Raw genomic sequence first — 20,791 nt, forward strand, 5'->3', positions numbered from 1 at the left:
CTGCACAATAAACCTACTTAAACCCTGCGTTTTTTAGTAGCGCCAGTACAACACTTTAGTCTACCGCTTACTTGTGTGGCCAGCTCACCTCTAGCCTATCAACGAACGCCAGTCTGAATCTTCCTCATTCCTGTACAGATTTGTATTGGTGTTTTCTGAGCTGTGTTTTCTTTCCTAGCAGAACAGGAGTCTATGTGACGTTACAACCGTATCTCCGCGGCTTTTGATAGTTCGGATTATAGGCTACTCACTGGCTAAACGAGCGCTACAGTTTATAAACCCATTACGGTTAAACTACCCTCAATCTTGAGCAACTTGTTTTCGAGAAATGGGTAGCCATTCCCCACTGGATTATATTTAGCCTGATCTTAAAATGGCCGCTGCTCATGACGTAACACCGCCCATGTTCATCCGCATTTCTAAGGAGGGTGGAGGTTGTTGTTGGAAGCCCTCTCCGGGCATCAGCTGGAACCGTGATGCCCTGCTTTGAAAACAAAAGTCCCACGTGACCGGTGCGGATGGCAGGCCATCATGGCTTCTTACAGTGGTAGAGGTTCCCGGGTGTCACTCTGGGAGCCGCGGTGCAGCGCCGGGCTGCTGGAGGCGGTGGACGATGCCGAGGGGCTGTACGTAGCAGTGGAGAGGTGCCCGCTCTGCAATAGCACCCGGCGGAGGCTGACCTGCGCCAAGTGTGTGCAGAAAGGCGACTTCGTTTACTTTGACGTCCGCGACACCGAGAGGTGAGTTCGGGGTCAGGGTGTAAAGGGCAGGGTGTACCTATAGCCTAGGTGTAGCGGGTAGGTGGTGGTAACACTTTGGCGCCTTTCTTCCCGAGTCACTACTTTATTCCTGAGTCATGGCTGTGCAGGACCAGAGCAGGATCCGGTGCCAGTGTTGTGAAACATGGCCCTTTTAAAGGTTGTACACAACTGTCTCTGTACTAACGGATCGTGCCCCCTAACCTTCCAACTGCCATTAAAAACTAGTTTCTGATTTAGCCTCTCCTCACACATACACTGCATGGCACTGTCAGTTTATACTGAAACTTTGTGTAGAACGCATCAGTGCGCCATTTGTCGGGGAACTTTCAAATGCGGTTTGGCAGGCTTTGCTACAACTTCCAACGGCGTAACATGGCTCAGCGTACACAAGCATTTTTGGAGTGACTGATTAGCTAATAATATGTTGTATAAAGCTACGACGGTTATGTGATATTTTGCGAAAAAATACTTGTAGGGAATTAGTGTTTCAGATTTTTATGTATACAGATGTCTACATTTTTACTCATATGTATAGAGCAAAAGTTGTCTACTCCATTTTAGCAACTGTATGGTGACAGAGCCACAATCTTTTCTCCTTCTGAAATTACAAATTATCGTATAATCTGTGTGACCTAATCTCGGAGGTACAGTGCTTTGGCTGTAGAATAATATATTTTACGACATAGTTCGGCTAATTTACAAAGGAAAAAAAAACAAGTTATTCAACAAATATTTAGTGCTACTAACCTGTGTACACTTTTTTGTTTAACGTGAAAGGATAAAGTCTCCTGAGATGTACCTCTATAATGCCAAAATATTGTTTGTGCAGAACTTGACAAGTAAGACAAAATAATTATTTCTGCACCTTAGATTATTTCATATCAAGTGGCTTAATAGTAGGCAACATATATAGTCTAAAAATATTGTGGAAGTTTGTGATGGAGCTGAAAATAATTAATCTGAGGTCCGGGCACCCATGGGGGTCCACAAGCCTACTCAGGGGGTTTGTGACTGCTTATAAAATTAAATAATAATAGATTAATAAAGTGTGTAGAACCAAAGAAACAAAATGTTCAGTGAATGTGAAGTAATTAGAAAATAGATGCTAAAAATTAAGTTGTTATCCTCAGATCGATTCATGCAAGAGCATCAAAGAGAATATAGTATGGGCACAGAGCTTTCCTTTATTGAAAGCTCGGTGCTTCCCACTAAAATGAAAATTTAGATTTTTAAATATTTTTTTAAATACGAATATATTTGTTTGTGAATTAAATCAAATATTTCAACAACTTGTATATTGTTTTGTGGTTTAAATAATAAAAAATGCTGTAGGCTGGCTTCCCGTAATGACTCAGTCAGGATCTCCGGTTTCCAATTAGTATTCAGTGGGGGTCCCTGGGTTCCAGTAATGGTGAAGTGGGGTTCCACAGAAGTTAAAAAGGTTAAGAACAACTGGTGTAGCGAGTCACAGAGTGGATTGTAATACAGTGGCATAAAATGGAATGGCGTAGAGTGGTGTGTGGAGTAGGGTGTTGTAAAGCGGAGTGGTGTACAATGGAGTAGAGTAGCATGGGATATTGTAGAGTAAAGTGGGATAGAGAGTCAGAGTGGAGTAGAGCGTTGTCAATTGGAGTATGCATGGTGTAGTAGCACATAGTCAGTACAGTAAACACATCTTTCAGTTTAAACGACTATTACATTTGCACATACATACAGTTTTAGTGATAAAACTATACAGTGCACAAACAATGTGTAGAAATCGACATCAGCAAATATATTGATTTTGTTTTGATCCTATTAAAATATGTTTCCACCACACTTCACGATTACAAAAAAATGTGTTTCATTTGTGCTTTTCTAATTCTGAAATATTTGTACCGCTTACTTACAGACATTTACATTTTGTTAAGTACTGGAAAAAAATAACACCCTACATCCTTTTTACATTCCCATACCCAGAAAGGTTGTCACATAAATTCTTTCACTTTGCAGTCAGAGAAAAAAAATTAACATCAAGCTCCCTTGAAGACAGAGCTTAATATTTGACCTCTGTCTTTGAATGTGAAGCAAATGTGACAAGATAATAACATGTACATTCCTTTTGAGTATTCACTTCTGAACCCCAATATGGTAATTTGGGGGTGTTTCAGTCCCCCCACTTCTCTACTTCCTGTGGCATGGGCGCAAAACTGAGAAAGATGATTCCTTATGGTATGCTATTGGTTCAGAGCATTGACCAAAGTAAACAAGCGTGAAGACAGAACATTGTTCCTCACAGGCACGCAAGATTGAACTCACACTGGTAACAATACGTAGAATTAGTCAAGCAGAAAGATAGGCGGCAGAAAACCTTTTCAAAGAAATATAGCATGTTTACTTCTTCCTGAATTAGCATACAAGGCGGATAACTGAAAACACATCTACTCTTATTGAGTGCCTGACAAAAAGAAAAACAAGTTCCCAGAAAGTGAGCAATCATAGAAGAATAAAAGGACCTAATCAGAGAGGTGGTAAACAGACTATGCTCCGCACAAAGGACAAAGACATGCTGGACAGCCTAAAGCAAATAAAGCCAGCAAAAAGGAATGCAAGCAAATGTGAGTTACAAAGCCAGTGCAAAGTAATGAGCACAGTGTATGTTCAGGTAAGTTTTCAGAATGTCCCTGAGAAGTCTTTGGCAAGTCAGACAGCTGTGCTCTGTGGTACACTTCGACCTAATCATTGTAGCTGGTGCTCATCTAAAGCACTCTAATACAGTTGAGCTGAGTTCGAGCTCTGTAAAACTGCAAAAAAAAAAAAAAGGAACGATTAATGGAAGAGATGGAGTAGCAAAGAAGGAGAAAGGAGGTACTTTTTCCCCTTATCATGCCATACTTTGAATAGAAAATATAACAAAAATCACTTTAGAACATGCTCCTAGAGCTCCCGTTGTGATCCCTGACTGATAAGTAAATAAAAACTGAAAGGTCATGTTACAAATGATTCTTTATAAAGTTCTGTTTAAGTATACCACCTCAACATTTACATACTCTTAGAGCATGCGCAAATAGCAAGTATTTGTATTTTGGAAAGGTGGCAACCTGTGGAAGCCAGTGTCCAAGAAGGGGCCTCTTGAATTTTCAACTGCACCCTCGGGTCTGACAAGTGTGAAAATTGTCAGTGATGGACCGCAACAGGGCAATCGGATTTTCCTTTAAGGAATTTATAGATAAAAGAAATGCTGGCTTTTGCAGATCACTTGTCTCAGCCCCTCTCTTGATTCCTCCACCATCACTAGCACACTCACAGCTGCTGGAATTATGCATTAGATAACCCTCCTAGTGTGCACCCAAGATGAGAGGGGGGAGATGGAGGTTGTGAAATTTAAGGTGGGGGGGTTGGAGGGCAGAGCAAGGACTGGAATAAAGGTGCACTGAACTCTGTAGTACTGTCCTCTCATTCTTGTCTAGAAGGAGGAGAGTACCTCAGTGTCACACAACAGCCAGGAAAGCAGACCCTGCTTTCTCTTAGTTGTTCTCCATTTTGTCATGTGGCAGGTGTGTGTATGTATGTTGCAAGCAACTTCACCACCGCACTCCAGGAGGAAATTATTTCTTTTTATTGCAGTCAGGATTAAATCACCATCCTTCACCACTGACGCGTTTCGACCTACTGGTCTTGATCACAGTAACTTAGTCCTATCTCCATGTCCCCTATTTATAGTGTCTCTCCTATGACCCCTATTGGTGCATTGTGGGACATGTAGTCTATTAAAAATAAATTAAATGTTGTGCATTAAAAACCAAGCTCCCCACCACCACAGAACGTGCCCTATGCTACACAAATTGTCTAAATGAATATGTGCAAAGAATATCACTATTCACAACAACAGAACGAGGAAACATCGGAAAACAAGGAGGGGACCTAGAAAAAAATAAGAGGATACCCACTGAGAAGCAAACAAAAGAATTGAGCAGTCCAAATAAATTGGAACAGGATGTAAACTTAATAGTTAATCTCTCCAATCATGAATTGACACAAGATGAGAGAACTCTATTATTATTGGCAGTACCATATGTGAGACTAAAAAGCGAATTTTAGAACATATTCGAGCAACTATCAATATAGATAGGAGCTATGCAACAGCAAGACATATGGAACAGAAACATGATAGCAAGTGGGAACTCATGACATTCTATGTAATTGATCAGGTACTAAAATCAGAACGTGGTGGTGACAGAGAAAAGAAATTGCGTCAACTAGAATCCAGACATATACTTGATATCCGATTTCTCACCCCGCTAGGTTTAAACCAGGATGAGGAGTTATTTGTACACCTATAAGAGTTGTCATAGCTCATAAGATGTTGCCATTCATTTATTTTATGTCATTTCCACCAATTCATAAGATGCTTTCTTTCCCGTTGTCATTTGTCAGTTAGATATACAATTTTGGTGCTATCAATGTAAATTGACTGAAGGAATAATACCCAAACATTAATTTTCTTACATCAGAGGTGCAGGAATTAGCGAGGGCCTTGTTTAAAAGAAACTTTGGGGATTGTGCTATTGTAGGTAACATGCAATACATCAATATGAATCCAATGTGAATATAAATTAAAAACTAATGAGGGCCCCTATATTTTGTTAACACACCTCAGAAACTGTTTTGAAGTCTCCATTGGTCGCCGAAACAAGATCTTATGACATACATTTAAAAATAATTTGATTTAATGAAATGCTATAAACTACATATACCAGAATGCAATGTGTAACTCAGTGAAAAACACCTTGGATTGTAGTCAAAACACTGTTACAATTTGGTAAATATGTATATAGAAAAACGTTTAATTCTTCTTTGTTAAAGTATATATATTTAGTGATGTTATGGAGTAACCCTTGATAAGTGGTGTAACTTGAGTATTTTTTCTGTTACTTTGGAGTACTTTATTTAAAGCGCCGAAATCAATACACAGGAAACACCTGTGAACAAGGTCTGGTGAGACCGAAACGCATCAGGGGATTCCTGTTTGTTTGTTTATGATCTCACTAATGTATTAAAAGTTAAGGTATTTTTGGCACAACGACAGAGTGCGGTTTTCTCTTGCTAAAACAGAAAGAGAATCTTGTTTTTTGAAAATATGGTTGTCCTGTCTCAAACCAGCACCACCGGAGAATTAAGTGCGCCGTAACACGCAGATCAGGACATCTTTTCTTTCATATATATATATATATATATATATATATATATATATATATATATTCACTGGAAAAAAAAAAGTTACAGGAGCGGTATAGTTATGTTGACATTTTGAACGTACAAAACCATAGAAATTCAACTGTTATATTTATCTCAGGCAACTATAAGTCATGCCCTAAGGTAATTATAACTCACGCCCCGCCATGCACAGTTTTTTTAAATTAAAAAAAAGTTACTGAAAATATTACATTGATCTTATCAATGATTTTATCTAAGATGCCATGAGTGCTGCAATTTGTTGGGTAATAAGCAGTGCATGGCAAGGACACGCGACCTTGGGGTACGATTTATAGTTACTTGAGGTAACCCTAACTATAACAGGTGAATTTCTATGGTTTTGTGAGTTTAAAATGTCAGCCTAACTTTTTTTTTTTCCGGTCAATTTCTATGTTTTTTTTTTTTTAAATTTGATTTCCTAACTGTAACATCCCTGTAACCTTTGTTTTTTTCCAGTAAATTTCTATGTTTTTTTATTACGTATATAAATTTTTATTACTAAATGTTAATCCAACCACTTCCAAGAGGCCAACCCCCTATCAGCACCCAACCTTGCATCGTGCACGGCCTTCGCCTGTGTGTGGCAGCGGTTGCCCTCAAGGCTGGCCTGCAGCCAGACCCTGCGGCCAACCCCCCCTAACAACCCAACCCTACGTGCACACAGCCCTTTGGCTGTGCGCAGCGAGAGTTGGCTGCAACCTGTCTCTCTGGGTGTGGGAATAGGTGTAAGTGGGTATATTGAGGGGGGAGAGTGGCTGTGAGAGTCTGTCTGGGTGTGAGAGTGCGGTCATCAGTGTCTTAGTGGGTGCATCAGTGTCTGCGCAGGTCTGTGAGTGGGTGCATGAGGGTGTTAGTGGGTCTGTGAGTGGGTGCATCAGTGTCTCAATGGGACTGTGATTGGGTGCGTGAGTGTAAGTGGGTCTGTGAGGGGGTGCGTAAGGGTCTGAGTGGTAGTGGGAGAAAGAGAGAGAGTTTTTTTTAGGCTTTGAAGGATGATATACTTAGAATGAGATTTCTGGAGAAAATGAAAAAAAACATGTATTTGTCAAATAAATAAATAGTGACATCACCTTTCATTATGAGCCTTAAACTTTTGAATTTGAAAATAAATTAAAGATGGGAAATAAACACGGGCACACCTGGAGTAGAACCCTCAACTTTCAGTGTGAGTGTCTGAGATCTTAACCATTAGGCAACAGGTGTTAAATGTTTTTTCCCTTTTTGTTCCTTTATGGGCTATCTGGGACCGTGGGGGATCCTCAAGGCCTTTTAATAGCAGCTCCCTGCTTGCTAGAGCAATATTTTCATCTGTCCTCCCTGCACGCTATCTGCATGCAGGGAAGACAGATGAAAACTCCCCTTTCTGACAGCAGGATCTCTTTGACAGATCCCACTGTTAGAAAGCGGAGTTATGTTTGCTTTTGCATGGTGAAAGCAGTCAGCTCCCACCAAGCAAAAGCAAACAGCTTTGTCCTGTGGGTGGGCACCCCAGGGCATAGCAGGAGTCTGCCCTGTGGCATGGCAGTCCCCAGGGCCATCAGGGGTTCCTCAAGGGGGGCTGCAGAGCCCCCCCTCCAACAAACATAGCCCTGGGGAGGTGGTGGGCTTGAGGTTCCGAAAAAGACGACATATATATATATATATATATATATATATATATTTTAACTTTTTTTTTTTTTTTTAACCCCGTGGAGGTGGTGGTTCCCAGGGGTGCCATGCCCATGCACTTCATTGTAATTGGTGCTCCAGGAGCTGATAGTCCCCCAGGGGAGGGGGCGGGGGGAACGTGCTGCACGCACACATATTTTGTGTATAGCCCTGGGGGAGTGTTGGTCCTGGAGAGGTGGTAGTCCCTGGGGGCGCAAGGGGCCATGAGGCCCCCTGCACATATAATAAACATATGTTTGTAATATGGAAGGTGGTGGTCGCAGAGGCACACACACATTCAAAGTTATAAATGCCCCAGGGATCTGGCCCACCCGAGGGCTTTAAGAAAAATAAAAAGCGCAGGAGCCCGCACTTATTTTTTATTTTTTGGCACTGAGCTGAAGCGGAGTCCCAAGACGGCTGGCAACACTTCCAGGTTTGAAGTGTTGGCAGCCAATCAGAGCTGTGCACTTCCCTGCACCAGCTCATCTTTTTTCCGCTACTCTAGATATACAAATTTATTTTCCCTTCGATGTCTCTAAAACTACTGAACGGATTTACTTCAAATAAGCGAAAGCACAATTTGCGTACTGACTGGTAGCTTTCTGTCAGATTTGGTGTAATTCTGTCTAGTGATTTGGGCTGTAGTCGTGCCTAAATGTCTTGTGGAAATTAACATGGGAAACACAACTTTTTTTGACCCCTCTTCTTCCCTTTTTTTTTTTTTTTTTTTTTTTTTTGGGCCCCAGTTTGATGGATCGCCCTGAAACTTTCTATGCGCAACAAGAATCACTGGGCTACTTTTTTGGAAAATGTCACGAAGATTCATCAAATCGTGCCAATGACATAGCAAGCCCAAAAATGTTTTTTCTATGGAAACATGGTACTAAATATCACTAGGTAATATATATATAATAATAATAATAATAATCTACTGGCTGCAGGAGGCGGAGAGATGGCTGGGACCGCAAGGGCCTTCAGGCTTCACCCTACAGTCCCCATCTTTGCAATCTGGGTGCCATGGGTAGGGCCAGGGTACCCAGTTAGACGTGGCCGGGCTCCAGGAGAATTTCCTTGAATTTGATGGTCATCCACTTCATCCTTAGAATCTCTATTCTCTTCCCAGCTTAACCAACCGCTCTTATATCCGGTGGGGTGGCGGTCGGGCGAGAGTGGCCTATAATGTTGTTAGTTCATAATAGGAACCTAGGCCACCCAAAAAGTGCATATAACAATTGACTTGCCTCTTCAGTTCTCTATTGGCATGTGTGTCAGGGTAGGGGAAGAATTAATGTTTTTAATCCATGTTTGAAAACTATGACTTTTAAGATAATACTTCTCAATGCACTGATATGATAAATTGTACTTGGGTGAAAAGGTTCTGCGTGTTAACTTCCCTTTTTTTAATTTTAAGTTACTGTCATAGTTTTACACATTTGCAGTAAGATGTCTTTAAAAATGAACGTGTTTCTAAAGTGAAGCGCAGGACTCCCTAGTTACTTTCTTTCTTTAACTTCAGTTAACCTTGAAAACAATGATTGCCTGTCTATTTAGTATCTTTTTATTGTTAGAGCTGAGTCAAGTAAAACATGGCCCAGTGCTCCTGCTGCCCAGGGGGTCACATGTAAAGGTCAGGGGAACCGCATGTGACCCTCAGGCCGTACTTTGAGTATCCATGCTATAGTTAGGCATTCACATGTCATGTGATGTCTTGGTAAAGTTCCATAGCTGATGACACACCAAATCTAAGTCTCTTGTATCTAAGCAAACCAACATGTGTAGAAAAGGTTGTAATGTACCTACAGCTTTCTTCAAGTTCTAACTGATGATGACCTTTATTTAAATCAAGTCAAGAAAAGAACTTTGCACCATGCAATTGCGTTATCATGTCAGCAATGTGTGGCCCTGGATGTTGTTCTTGTTCAGTTCCTTTGTTTGCCTGATGCAGGTCAGTGCACATGCGCACAGCTCCTTTTTTAGGAAAATAGGAGAAACCCATGGTGTTGTACTACTCAATAATGTCATGCTTAAGTAACAATTCAAGTTCTTTTTCAGCAGCTTCTTGTAAATGAAAAGCCATTTGTCCATGTCTCTAAGCAACAGTATGGACATCCTCATTAATGTGCAGTTTAACTTTCATAGTCTTTCGCTTACCTAAACCATGAAACAACAAAGGGAATTGATTTACTATTTTGTGGTGAGCCTCCATGTTGTAATTCACAGAAATCAGTCCCATATCAGTAGCTGCATTGAAACTGAGCAAGCAGGCATTTGACGCTGTACCTTGAAGCACATGGATCGGTGCTTGTACCGTTGTTTTCATATGTTTCACTCTCTCTACGAATGAACCATGACTCTTTATGGTCTTCAATGCAAACCAATTACACACTTGGTCTTCGACAGCGTAAGCCACTGTAATGGAGACAGTTCATTGCATTTCTCTTCAGGAATTATTATATATATATCAATGCACCACTGTCGTTTATGAAAGGTATCGAAGACCCATTTATTTTCAATGTAATCTTCGGACCGTGTTTGTACCATTTTGCTGCTTTGGCATGTCGACTTTTCTTTAACTGACATTTTCTTCACATGCAACCAGTCTGACATGCATATTTTTCTGAGGTAAATTTCGACATGGCACAATCACTTTCAATAATTATAGAGGCAGAAGAATTGTTTGACAATGATTAAATTATGATCGACTTCATTAAGTATCCATTTCCCTCAACTGATGTCGCCGCTTGGCCTTGTGGACATTCATTGAATGTTGCTTCTGGAGCGTTCTGGCAGCTATTTTGTCTTTGCACTGTGACACACATTTTTCTTCGCTTTACATACCATCGCAAAATGGTTCTCTTTCCCACAGCCTTTATATATCTGTCAAATGGCAGGACACTTTCCTTCATGTGGAAACGAAAATCCACACCTAAAACACAACTTCTTTTTATGTGTACAGGGAGTGCAGAATTATTAGGCAAGTTGTATTTTGGAGGATTAATTTTATTATTGGACAACAACCATGTTCTCAATGAACCCAAAAACTCATTAATATCAAAGCTGAATATTTTTGGAAGTAGTTTTTAGTATGTTTTTAGTTTTAGCTATGTTAGGGGGATATCTGTGTGTGCAGGTGACTATTACTGTGCATAATTATTAGGCAACTTAACAAAAAAAATATATACCCATTTCAATTATTTATTATTACCAGTGAAACCAATATAACATCTCAACATTTACAAATATACATTTCTGACATTCAAAAACAAAACAAAAACAAATCAGTGACCAATATAGCCACCTTTCTTTGCAAGGACACTCAAAAGCCTGCCATCCATGGATTCTGTCAGTGTTTTGATCTGTTCACCATCAACATTGCGTGCAGCAGCAACCACAGCCTCCCAGACACTGTTCAGAGAGGTGTACTGTTTTCCCTCCTTGTAAATCTCACATTTGATGATGGACCACAGGTTCTCAATGGGGTTCAGATCAGGTGAACAAGGAGGCCATGTCATTAGATTTCCTTCTTTTATACCCTTTCTTGCCAGCCACACTGTGGAGTACTTGGACGTGTGTGATGGAGCATTGTCCTGCATGAAAATCATGTTTTTCTTGAAGGATGCAGACTTCTTCCTGTACCACTGCTTGAAGAAGGTGTCTTCCAGGAACTGGCAGTAGGACTGGGAGTTGAGCTTGACTCCATCCTCAACCCGAAAAGGCCCCACAAGCTCATCTTTGATGATACCAGCCCAAACCAGTACTCCACCTCCACCTTGCTGGCGTCTGAGTCGGACTGGAGCTCTCTGCCCTTTACCAATCCAGCCACGGGCCCATCCATCTGGCCCATCAAGACTCACTCTCATTTCATCAGTCCATAAAACCTTATAAAAATCAGTCTTGAGATATTTCTTGGCCCAGTCTTGACGTTTCAGCTTGTGTGTCTTGTTCAGTGGTGGTCGTCTTTCAGTCTTTCTTACCTTGGCCATGTCTCTGAGTATTGCACACCTTGTGCTTTTGGGCACTCCAGTGATGTTGCAGCTCTGAAATATGGCCAAACTGGTGGCAAGTGGCATCGTGGCAGCTGCACGCTTGTCTTTTCTCAGTTCATGGGCAGTTATTTTGCGCCTTGGTTTTTCCACACGCTTCTTGCGACCCTGTTGACTATTTTGAATGAAATGCTTGATTGTTCGATGATCACGCTTCAGAAGCTTTGCAATTTTAAGAGTGCTGCATCCCTCTGCAAGATATCTCACTATTTTTGACTTTTCTGAGCCTGTCAAGTCCTTCTTTTGACCCTTTTTGCCAAAGGAAAGGAAGTTGCCTAATAATTATGCACACCTGATATAGGGTGTTGATGTCATTAGACCACACCCCTTCTCATTACAGAGATGCACATCACCTAATATGCTTAATTGGTAGTAGGCTTTCGAGCCTATATAGCTTGGAGTAAGACAACATGCATAAAGAGGATGATGTGGTCAAAATACTCATTTGCCTAATAATTCTGCACTCCCTGTATACATCACTTTGTGTCCCTCAGTCATTTGCTTTGGATTACTTTTCACAGTAATGACTGACTTGCTTTGGGCACCTCGGGCCTTCAAATAGGCAGCTTGTCTCTAAGCACATTCCTCAGCTCTGGCAGCCATCAGCACTCGCTCCAGACTAAGAGTTTCTCTCAACATTCATTGTCTGAATGAATCGGACAAGCATCCAACAATAACTCTAAGACGCATGGCTTCTTCATCATTAACTGCACTGAACTTACTGTGTCTGACTGCATCACGTCTTTCCACAAACTCATCAATTGTTTCACCATCTCTTTGACGTTCTTGACTGAAAACATATTGTTCATAATCCAACATTTAGAACTGGATTGAATTTGCGATTCAGCACATTTTTGATCTAACTGTACATGACTTCGTCAGTTCTCAGCATTTTCTTTGATTTATTTCATACCATCGTCAGCAAGCTATTTGAGATATTTGATAATCTTTCTATTATCAGTCTCTTCAAGTGCATCTCCATGAAATCTTCAAATGTCTCTATCCAAGCTGTCCATCCAGGCCTTGAAAATCATAATAATGTTACTAGACCTGCAGGTCGAGTAGCTTCAATAATCTACTCGACCTAACTGTAATGTACTTGACCCGGAAAGTGGTCTCAAATTGTGTGATCCTAGGCAAATATTGTATTTTACAGTTGCCTTTTTCTTCATTCTCACATATGAGTGCACCTTCAAAAATGTGAGTTTAGCATTTCTGGTGTAAAAAAAAAAAAAAAAAAAAATCATCTTTTGTTTGATTAAATACACTAAACATTTGCTCCGTGTGTAATAAATCTAGCCCTCATATAGGGTACACATGATCCATGCATGACTTGCCTCCTAGTGTACTAATAGCTTTGCCATCAGGGCAGGAGTGTTTCTCAGTTTATGTTTAAACACTCACTTTAAATAAACATATTACTAAAGCATGATGTGGTAGCGCACTGTCATTTACAGACAGTCAATTTCCAAGAAATGTCCAAAAACCTTCCCACTAACTTGCAACTTTACTGATAAAACTATATAGTGTATTAACAATAATCTGCGAAAAGTGGGTTTCAGAAAACATTTATCATTTGACATCACCAAGTAAAGTGTTCAGACTTTTTTTTCTTCCTATTAAAATATTTTTTTCCTCACACAGAAGTACAAACAGATGGTCTTTCACAGCTACTGAAATATTTTTGGAAATGTTTGTAAAGTTAACTTAGTTATAGAAATGTTTTGTTAGGAAAAACCTGATACCAAAAGCGTTTCATTTCACATAGGTCAGACAGTTCACCTTACAAAATCATGGAACTCTGCAGTCACAAGGAAAAGTAATTGCATTGCAAGAAGACAAACTGACTTTTGACCTCTGTCTCTGAACACAGAGCAAATTTGAGAAGAATAAGATTTAAAGACATCTTAATCGCTAATTCAGTTTATGACTGAACAGAACACCTCTTCTTTGTCCAGTTGCCAGAAGGGTCAAGTGGAATCTAAAAATAGCTCGACCTCATAAAATAAAACCTGCCATAGCGAGTGATCGAGTAGATTTTTCGAGCCCTGCCATCTATTGCAAATATTTTGCTTTTTGGCAGTATTGAAAGGTAGTGGTGGTCTCTGATAGAGACATCTAGTAGCAGATTCTTTACCTTAGAATTTCCCCAGGCGACAGTCTGGATCGGTATATTTCTCTCGAGCAGTACCCCTGAGCTCCATTGGGTGGCATTGATGGGCTCGGCACCTGTCTTTGGTGTCGTCCGTGCCGGATATTGTGTTGCGGGTCCTATATAGGTGCCAACCCGGCCCGCTGATGTTGGTTCTTTTCTTTCCGCTCCAGCCAGTGCTGATCTGAAGAAAGAGCTACCCCTCAGTCACTTTTTGAGTGGTCTTTTTTGACTTTTTGTCAAAGAACTTTTGAGTGTTAACACTTCTGGGGCATTGAGGATGTCTTCATGTAAAACCCGATTCAAGCCCTGCAGATCCTGCCATTAGGTGATGTCCATGACAGATCTGCACCTCATGTGCCTTTGGTGTCTGGAGCGCAACCATGACCCGAAGATGTGCTCTGAGATTGGGCCATGAGTCCGAAAGCTTTGAGGGAGTGGTCCCTAAAGCTCCTGGTGGCCTGGCGCCTGGCTCCGGGTTAGGCTCAATCTCTGTCAAGAGGGAAGGTTCTGGGATTGGTCTTGGAGTGCCCCCCCCTTGTCGTCATCCCAGTTCAAGTCTTCGGTCTGATCAGGTAATGCGAGGCACAAAAAAAGTAAAAGAAGAACAAGCGTTCTTCGATTTCACCCTGTCCATCGGCCGACGAGACGAGGGAAAGGGGGTATCGTCCTTCTAGGACTCTGTCTGTGGAGCCTGCTTCTAGGTCGGTTCCGTGCCTCTCCAATTTCTGGGAGCCAGAGTGACTCTTGCCCAACTCAGAAAAAAGGCAATGGCCCCTGCCTTATCCTAGACCTTTGCTCCCTCCTTCTCTTCCTCAAGGAGAAGTTTAAAATGCTAACTCTGTCTCAGGTTCTATCTGCCTTGGCCCTAGGAGACTGGATGGTAGTGTTGGACTTGAAGGACGCTTACTTCCACATTCCCGTCCTGCCTACCAACAGGTGTTACTTGTGGTTCACGGTAGGCCACGAGTAATTTTGGTTCACCGTGCTCCCCCTTGGCCCTACCAGCACCCCCTCGGGTTTTCACCAAGGTGATAACAGTGGTCGCAGCTCATCTGTGCAGATCAGAGTTCTTTCTCCCTATCTCGATGACTGGCTGTTGAAGATGGGCTCGCCGCAGGCTGTCGTCTCCCATCTCCAGACTATGGCGGACCTCCTGCATTCCCTAGGGTTCACTATAAATGTGCAGAAGTCACACCTGACTCCCTGTCAGATGCTCGGTTTCATCAGAGCTGTTCTGGACACAGTGCAGTTTTGTGCTTATCCTCCCAAGCGGCGAGTCCAGGATATTCAGGCTATGATACCAATGTTTCTGCCTCTCCTGGATATCTGTGAGAATGATTCTGAGGCTGCTATAGGCCTCATGGCCTCCTGCCTCCTGCTGGTGACACATGCCATATGCAAACTCTGTAGTGAGACCTGAAGTTCCAGTGGGCGCAGCATCAGGGCAATCTCGCCGACACGGTCCATATATTGGAGGGGACTGTGCAAGATCTGCAGTGGTGACTAACAAACCACGATTCGGTCAGAGGCAGATCCCTCTCCCTTCTCCAACCAAATCTGCTAGTAGTAACAGATGTGTCACTCTTGGGATGAGGTGGTCACCTGGGAGAGGCAGAGATCAGAGGCATCAGGTCTCTGACAGAGTCCATGCTCCACATCAACCTGTTGGCGCTCCGGGCGATCAGAGGCACTTCTTCCCTCTCTCAAACGGAAGGTAGAGCTGGTGTACATGGACAACACCTCTGCTATGTGGTACTGCAACAATTTGTGATTAACATTCCTATAATTCCACTGCCTCTAACCATTATCTTATCCACAATCTACTCATGACAGATAAAAGCTAATCACCCTAATTCCATTCAATGCCTATTGATAGTTACATCTTGAAGATAATTGCTTCAACAGTCTTTCTCTTTAACACAGAATCTATTTTTTCAAACAAACTTTATTGCCTTTTTTTTGAAGTATCAACATAGAAATTGCGTTTTTACAGAAGCATATATAAATCTATTAAGCATGTCAATGTAGTAGAAGCAGTGTTAATAAACATTTTAGTTGAGCATTACATATTGCATACCCAGTTGTTGGAACAACAACAGTCGTACTATTTGTAGGTGAAGAGATCCGCAGTGGCGGATGACTACAAATCATAAACGCATTAAGGACAAAGAAAACAATGGAATTAAAACTTCCCAACCCATCCCCAAACTATCAACTCAAGTCCAGCTGCTGGGTTCAGGAGCAGCAGAGGAGTCCCTGAAGTCACCTATGAGCTGTCCCTTGGTGGTCGCCGGATTGCAAACGGGTTAGTGGTGAGAATGGCCACCAATAAGGAAATGCAAGGCGAGCCTGTGGAATTTTTGCAGGGCTATGGAGGACCAGCACAGTCCTGGGGACTTGTCCCTTGGAGGGGAGTCCAGACTGTCTTTCAGAAGAGAGGAGAGTCAGCAGAAGCAGTCGGAGCCCCCACAAGCAACCCACTAGCCGCAGGCACAGTATGTCGCAGTGAGGCCCAGGCAGCACACCTGAAGAGGAGTCCCACGTCGCTGGAACAGCAGAGGGGAGACTGTCCTGGCAGAGGTAAAGTGCTAGGGCTACTTTGAGCCCTCAGAGCAGGAGTCAATAAGCCTTGGTTGCTGCAGCAGTCACTGTGCACAGGGATTCGGTCCTAGTGGCAGTGGGAAGGGCTTACCGTCTTCCACGTTGGACAGAAGGCAGAGAGGACACAGGGGATCCCTCAGAACCACTAAAATAGGAGAATTTTCGCAGATCCCGTGGACAGAAGATCCCACCAGGTGGATGTTGTTGCATTAGGTGCCTGCTGATGCAGGGGAGTGACTCCTTAACTCCAAGGGAGATTCCTTCTTGCTTCTTGGTGCAGCTGAAGTCTTGCAGACCCCAGAGGATGCACAGCCATGGAAATGTTGCAGATTGTTTCTGCAGCTCCTGTCATCAATGTTGCAAGGAAAGGTCTTCTCAGGCATTGTATTCTTGTTCGGTTACTGTGTTGCCCGGCAGTGGTTCCGGAGGCCAGGCGCAGAAGAGGTCTTTGTAGAGGAGTCTCGATGGAATTTTGCATGATAAATCTGGGGGCCCACCCTCAAGGGAGTCCCTATGTAACCCAGAAAGGGGGTTTGGTCACTCCCTGGCGCGACCACCTATCAAGAGGAGTCTCTGACGTCAGGTACCTGGCCTACTTGGTCAGATGCTCCCAGAGGTCTCTGCACACCTTGTTTCAAGATGGCAGAACCAAGTGGCCACCTGGAGGATATCTGGGACCCACCCCCAAGGTGGTGCTGGACAGGGAGTGGACACTCCCCTTTCCTTTGTGTGTTTCATGCCAGAGTAGGGACCAGTGGTCCCTGGACTGGTGCAAACCGGATTATGCAAGGAGGGCACCAAATGTGCCCTTCAAAGCAAACCAGTGGCATGTGGAGGCTCCCACTCTCCAGCCCTGTAACACCTATTTCCAAAGGAGAGGCAGTTGCATCCCTCTCCTACAGGTAAACCTTTGTTCTGCTGTCCCATGCTTGAGCTGGTCAAGCAGCAGGAGGGCAGAATCATGTTTAAGGGGCTGCTCCAGCGCGGGCTTCCCGCAGACCCTGGAAGACAGGTAGGAGCAGGACTGGGGGAATCCTCTGAGGAACCCTTAGAGTGCATGGAGTCATGCCGCCAATACTGGAATCTGTATTGGGGTATGATTCCGACCTGTTTGATACCAAACATGCCCAGGTTTGGAGTACCAATATTTAGCTGGACCACAGGTAGTGAGTGACCAGTGGCCAGTACATAGCTAGAATGGCTTCCCCGCACTTTCGAAGTCCAGGGAATTGGCACTCAAGTTCATAGGGGCACCTCTGCTAATCCAGGGGCGCCCACACACACAGGGACCTCCACCCCACTCTTTGGGCTAAAAGGGCCTACCATAGGGGTGACTTACAGTGGCCTGGTGTAGTGACAAGCAGTGAAAGGGTGCATGCACCTTTTCATGCATGCTGCAAATGGCAGGCCCGCTAACACAGTTTGCATGGGCTCCCATTGGTGGCCTATTACATACTGCAGCCCATGGGGTACCCCTGGTGTACCAATGCCCTGGGTACCTAAGTACCATATACTAGGGACTTACAGTGGTCCACCAGTATGCCAATTATGTGGTGTAAGAGGTACCAGATGTAGGAGGCTGGCCTGGCTTATAGTGGGTCCCTTGTGGTACTTACACCCTGTGCCAGGTCCAGTTATCCCTTATTAGTAGAATATAAGTGTTTCTAGCAGCTTAGGCTGATAGAAGGTAGCTATGGCAAAGCAGCTTAGGCTGAACTAGGATACATGCAAAGCTCCCACTATACCACTTATATCATATAGCACAATATCATAAGAAAACACAATACTCAGAGTTACTAAAAATAAAGGTACTTTATTTTTATGACAATATGCCACAAGTATCTCAGTGAGTACCCTCAGTTAGAAGGTAAGTTTTATATACACAAGTTATATGTACACAAACCCAAAACAGGTAAGTAATAGTAAGAAAAGTAATGCAAACATTGTAGAATTACAATAGGTGAACATAGGTCTAGGGGCAACACAAACCATATACTCCAAAAGTGGAATGCGAATCACAAATGAACCCCAGACCTATGGGAGCTTGTATAGGGTCGCTGGGACTGTAAGAAAACAGTCAGGCTGTCCAAGATACCCCACCCCAAGACCCTGAAAAGTAGGAGTAAAGTCCCCCTACTACCCCAATAGGACACAATAGTCATGATAGGGGGATTCTGCAAAAACCACAAACACCAGCAAAGCACTGAATACGGATTCCTGGACCTGAGGACCTGCAAGGCAAGGGGACCAAGTCCAAGAGTTGCGATAGTGTCCGGGGGGCAGGAGCCCAGGAAACCCCGGATGAAGGTGCAAGAAGGCTGCCTCTGGGTGGAAGAAGCCAAGGATTCTGCAACAACAAAAAGGGCTAGGAAATTCTCCTTTGGATGGAAGATGTCCCACGGCGTGCTGGAGGTTGCAGAAGTGTTTCCACGCAGAAATACCGCAAACAAGCCTTGCTAGCTGCAAGGGTTGCGGTAGAGGTTTTTGGGTGCTGCTGGGGACCAGGAAGGACCAGGATGTCGAACCTTGGAGAAGGAGTCCGAGGGGGTGCTCAGCAACTCAGAGAGCTCCAACAGAAGTAGGCAGCACCCGCAGAAGTACCGGAGCAGGCACTTAGAAGATTTGATTTGTGAACCGGAGCTGGCTGAGTCACAAGGAGGGTCCCACAAAGTCTGAGTCCAACTCAGAGGGTTGAGCACTGCAGGACTGCATTCTGAAGACATGGACTGCCCATCAAATCCCTGTCATTTCCACAGAAGCTCTAAAACGAGCCTCAAACGTTTAGAGACACAATTTAACTTGTTTCTATCAGTGCAACTATCCTTTACTGCATGGACTCAGCACAGAGTCGTATTTTGTACCTTGGCCTAATATTATTCTTACCAGATCTATTTTAATACCTAACCCCTAAACTATTTATTGGTTCCTTGTTGTTCTGGTCTTACATATATTTACATATACATATATATAAATAAAATATATGTGTGTGTGTATGTATGTATATATATATATATATATATATATATATATATATATATATAAAAATAAAATCATGATTTTCTTAACCTTCTGTGGAGTCTTTTTGTGGAGTTTTACTGTGTTGGTGTGAATGTGTTGCAGAAATACTTTACACATTACTTCTGATGATAAGCCTGCCTACTCTGCGCCAAGCTACCAAAGGGTGTGCACAGGTTATCTTTAGCGTTGAACTTTCTTGCACTGACTAGAGTAGTGGATTCTGCCTAGCTTAGGTGTATACCTTAGCCAACCAGAAACCCCATTTATAACAATAAGTTAATAAAAAAAGAGTGAAAAACGAAACAGAACAAAGTAGGTCCACATTGTGCACCGCTGAGCAGAACTCGATTCCCTTGAGCAGTTTTGTTCCAAGTTAAACTGTTCTTGATGTTTGTAGTCTCCTCAGCAGAATAACTCTTTACTACGTGTGATGTTTGCAAGCACTCTGTCTTCTCTCTGTTCCTGGATGGAGATCCATGCAGTCATTCTCTGTCACACCCACAATTTTGCCTAAGGTTACTGATATTGTTTTTCCAGATAGCGTTCTCCTAGACAAGGTTGAAGACGATGCAGTCTTCCCTTCCACAACTAAAGATTTGTCTCCATGTGTTTTAATTTTTACCTTAACCAATTTTAGTCTATCACCTTATAAACTCTCTTCTTGAAACTGTATTTGCTAGGAAGGGCTGCACCAGTAGGCAAAAGAGCACTGATTGGCCATAATTGTTGATAGAAAGGTTACCTTAGGAAGAGATCCCCGATGTCACTGCTGTGAGAGTACTTCTTCATGGCTGTTCTGTCCCTTATTAACTCTCTCTGCCCTAAAGGAGCCATCTTTCATCAGAAGAAAGGACACAGGGCAGAGGGGTAGCACCAGGTCAACACATTTTTAGATTGTACTTGCAAGGGTCATGTCACTTATTTGATTAAATGTTTAAATATTGTATTGTTTGTTGAATTTTCTCTGACCTTCTTGCAACAGATGTTCACATGCACATATTTAGTCCAGAACAGATACATAATTTCCAATAAATTAGAGTATTTCTCTTTTACCTATTATTATCCATGACTCTCATTTGGTTAATGTTGGTTCCTTATATCATACAATACAAGTGAAACTGCTTATCTTTCAGGTTCTCTGACAAAAAGGAGCGGTTAACCCTCATTAAAAGTGAATGGGCAGAATTCCAAACACAGTAAGTAACAGTCTTTTTTTGAGTGTCACATAGTTATGATTTTTCACATTGTGATATTTGAGAAAGTGGGTACTCACCTGGATGCTTAGAAAAGAGCACTGAACTGTGTGTAGAATGTACAAGTAAAGTACT

General features: G+C 42.7%; 1 protein-coding gene across 1 annotated transcript in view; it reads left to right on the forward strand.

Moving 5' to 3' along the window:
- The first annotated feature begins 402 nt into the window (after positions 1-402).
- ATG14 (autophagy related 14) overlaps positions 403-20,791 on the forward strand; it is a 188,446-nt gene continuing 168,057 nt past the window's right edge. The window contains exons 1-2 of the mRNA XM_069208533.1: positions 403-740; positions 20,597-20,659. Coding sequence (XP_069064634.1) covers positions 532-740; positions 20,597-20,659 — 272 coding nt within the window. The 5' untranslated portion in view covers positions 403-531. The remainder of the gene's footprint in view (positions 741-20,596; positions 20,660-20,791) is intronic.

This window comes from Pleurodeles waltl, chromosome 9 (genome assembly GCF_031143425.1).
Source record: "Pleurodeles waltl isolate 20211129_DDA chromosome 9, aPleWal1.hap1.20221129, whole genome shotgun sequence".
NCBI lineage: Eukaryota > Metazoa > Chordata > Amphibia > Caudata > Salamandridae > Pleurodeles > Pleurodeles waltl.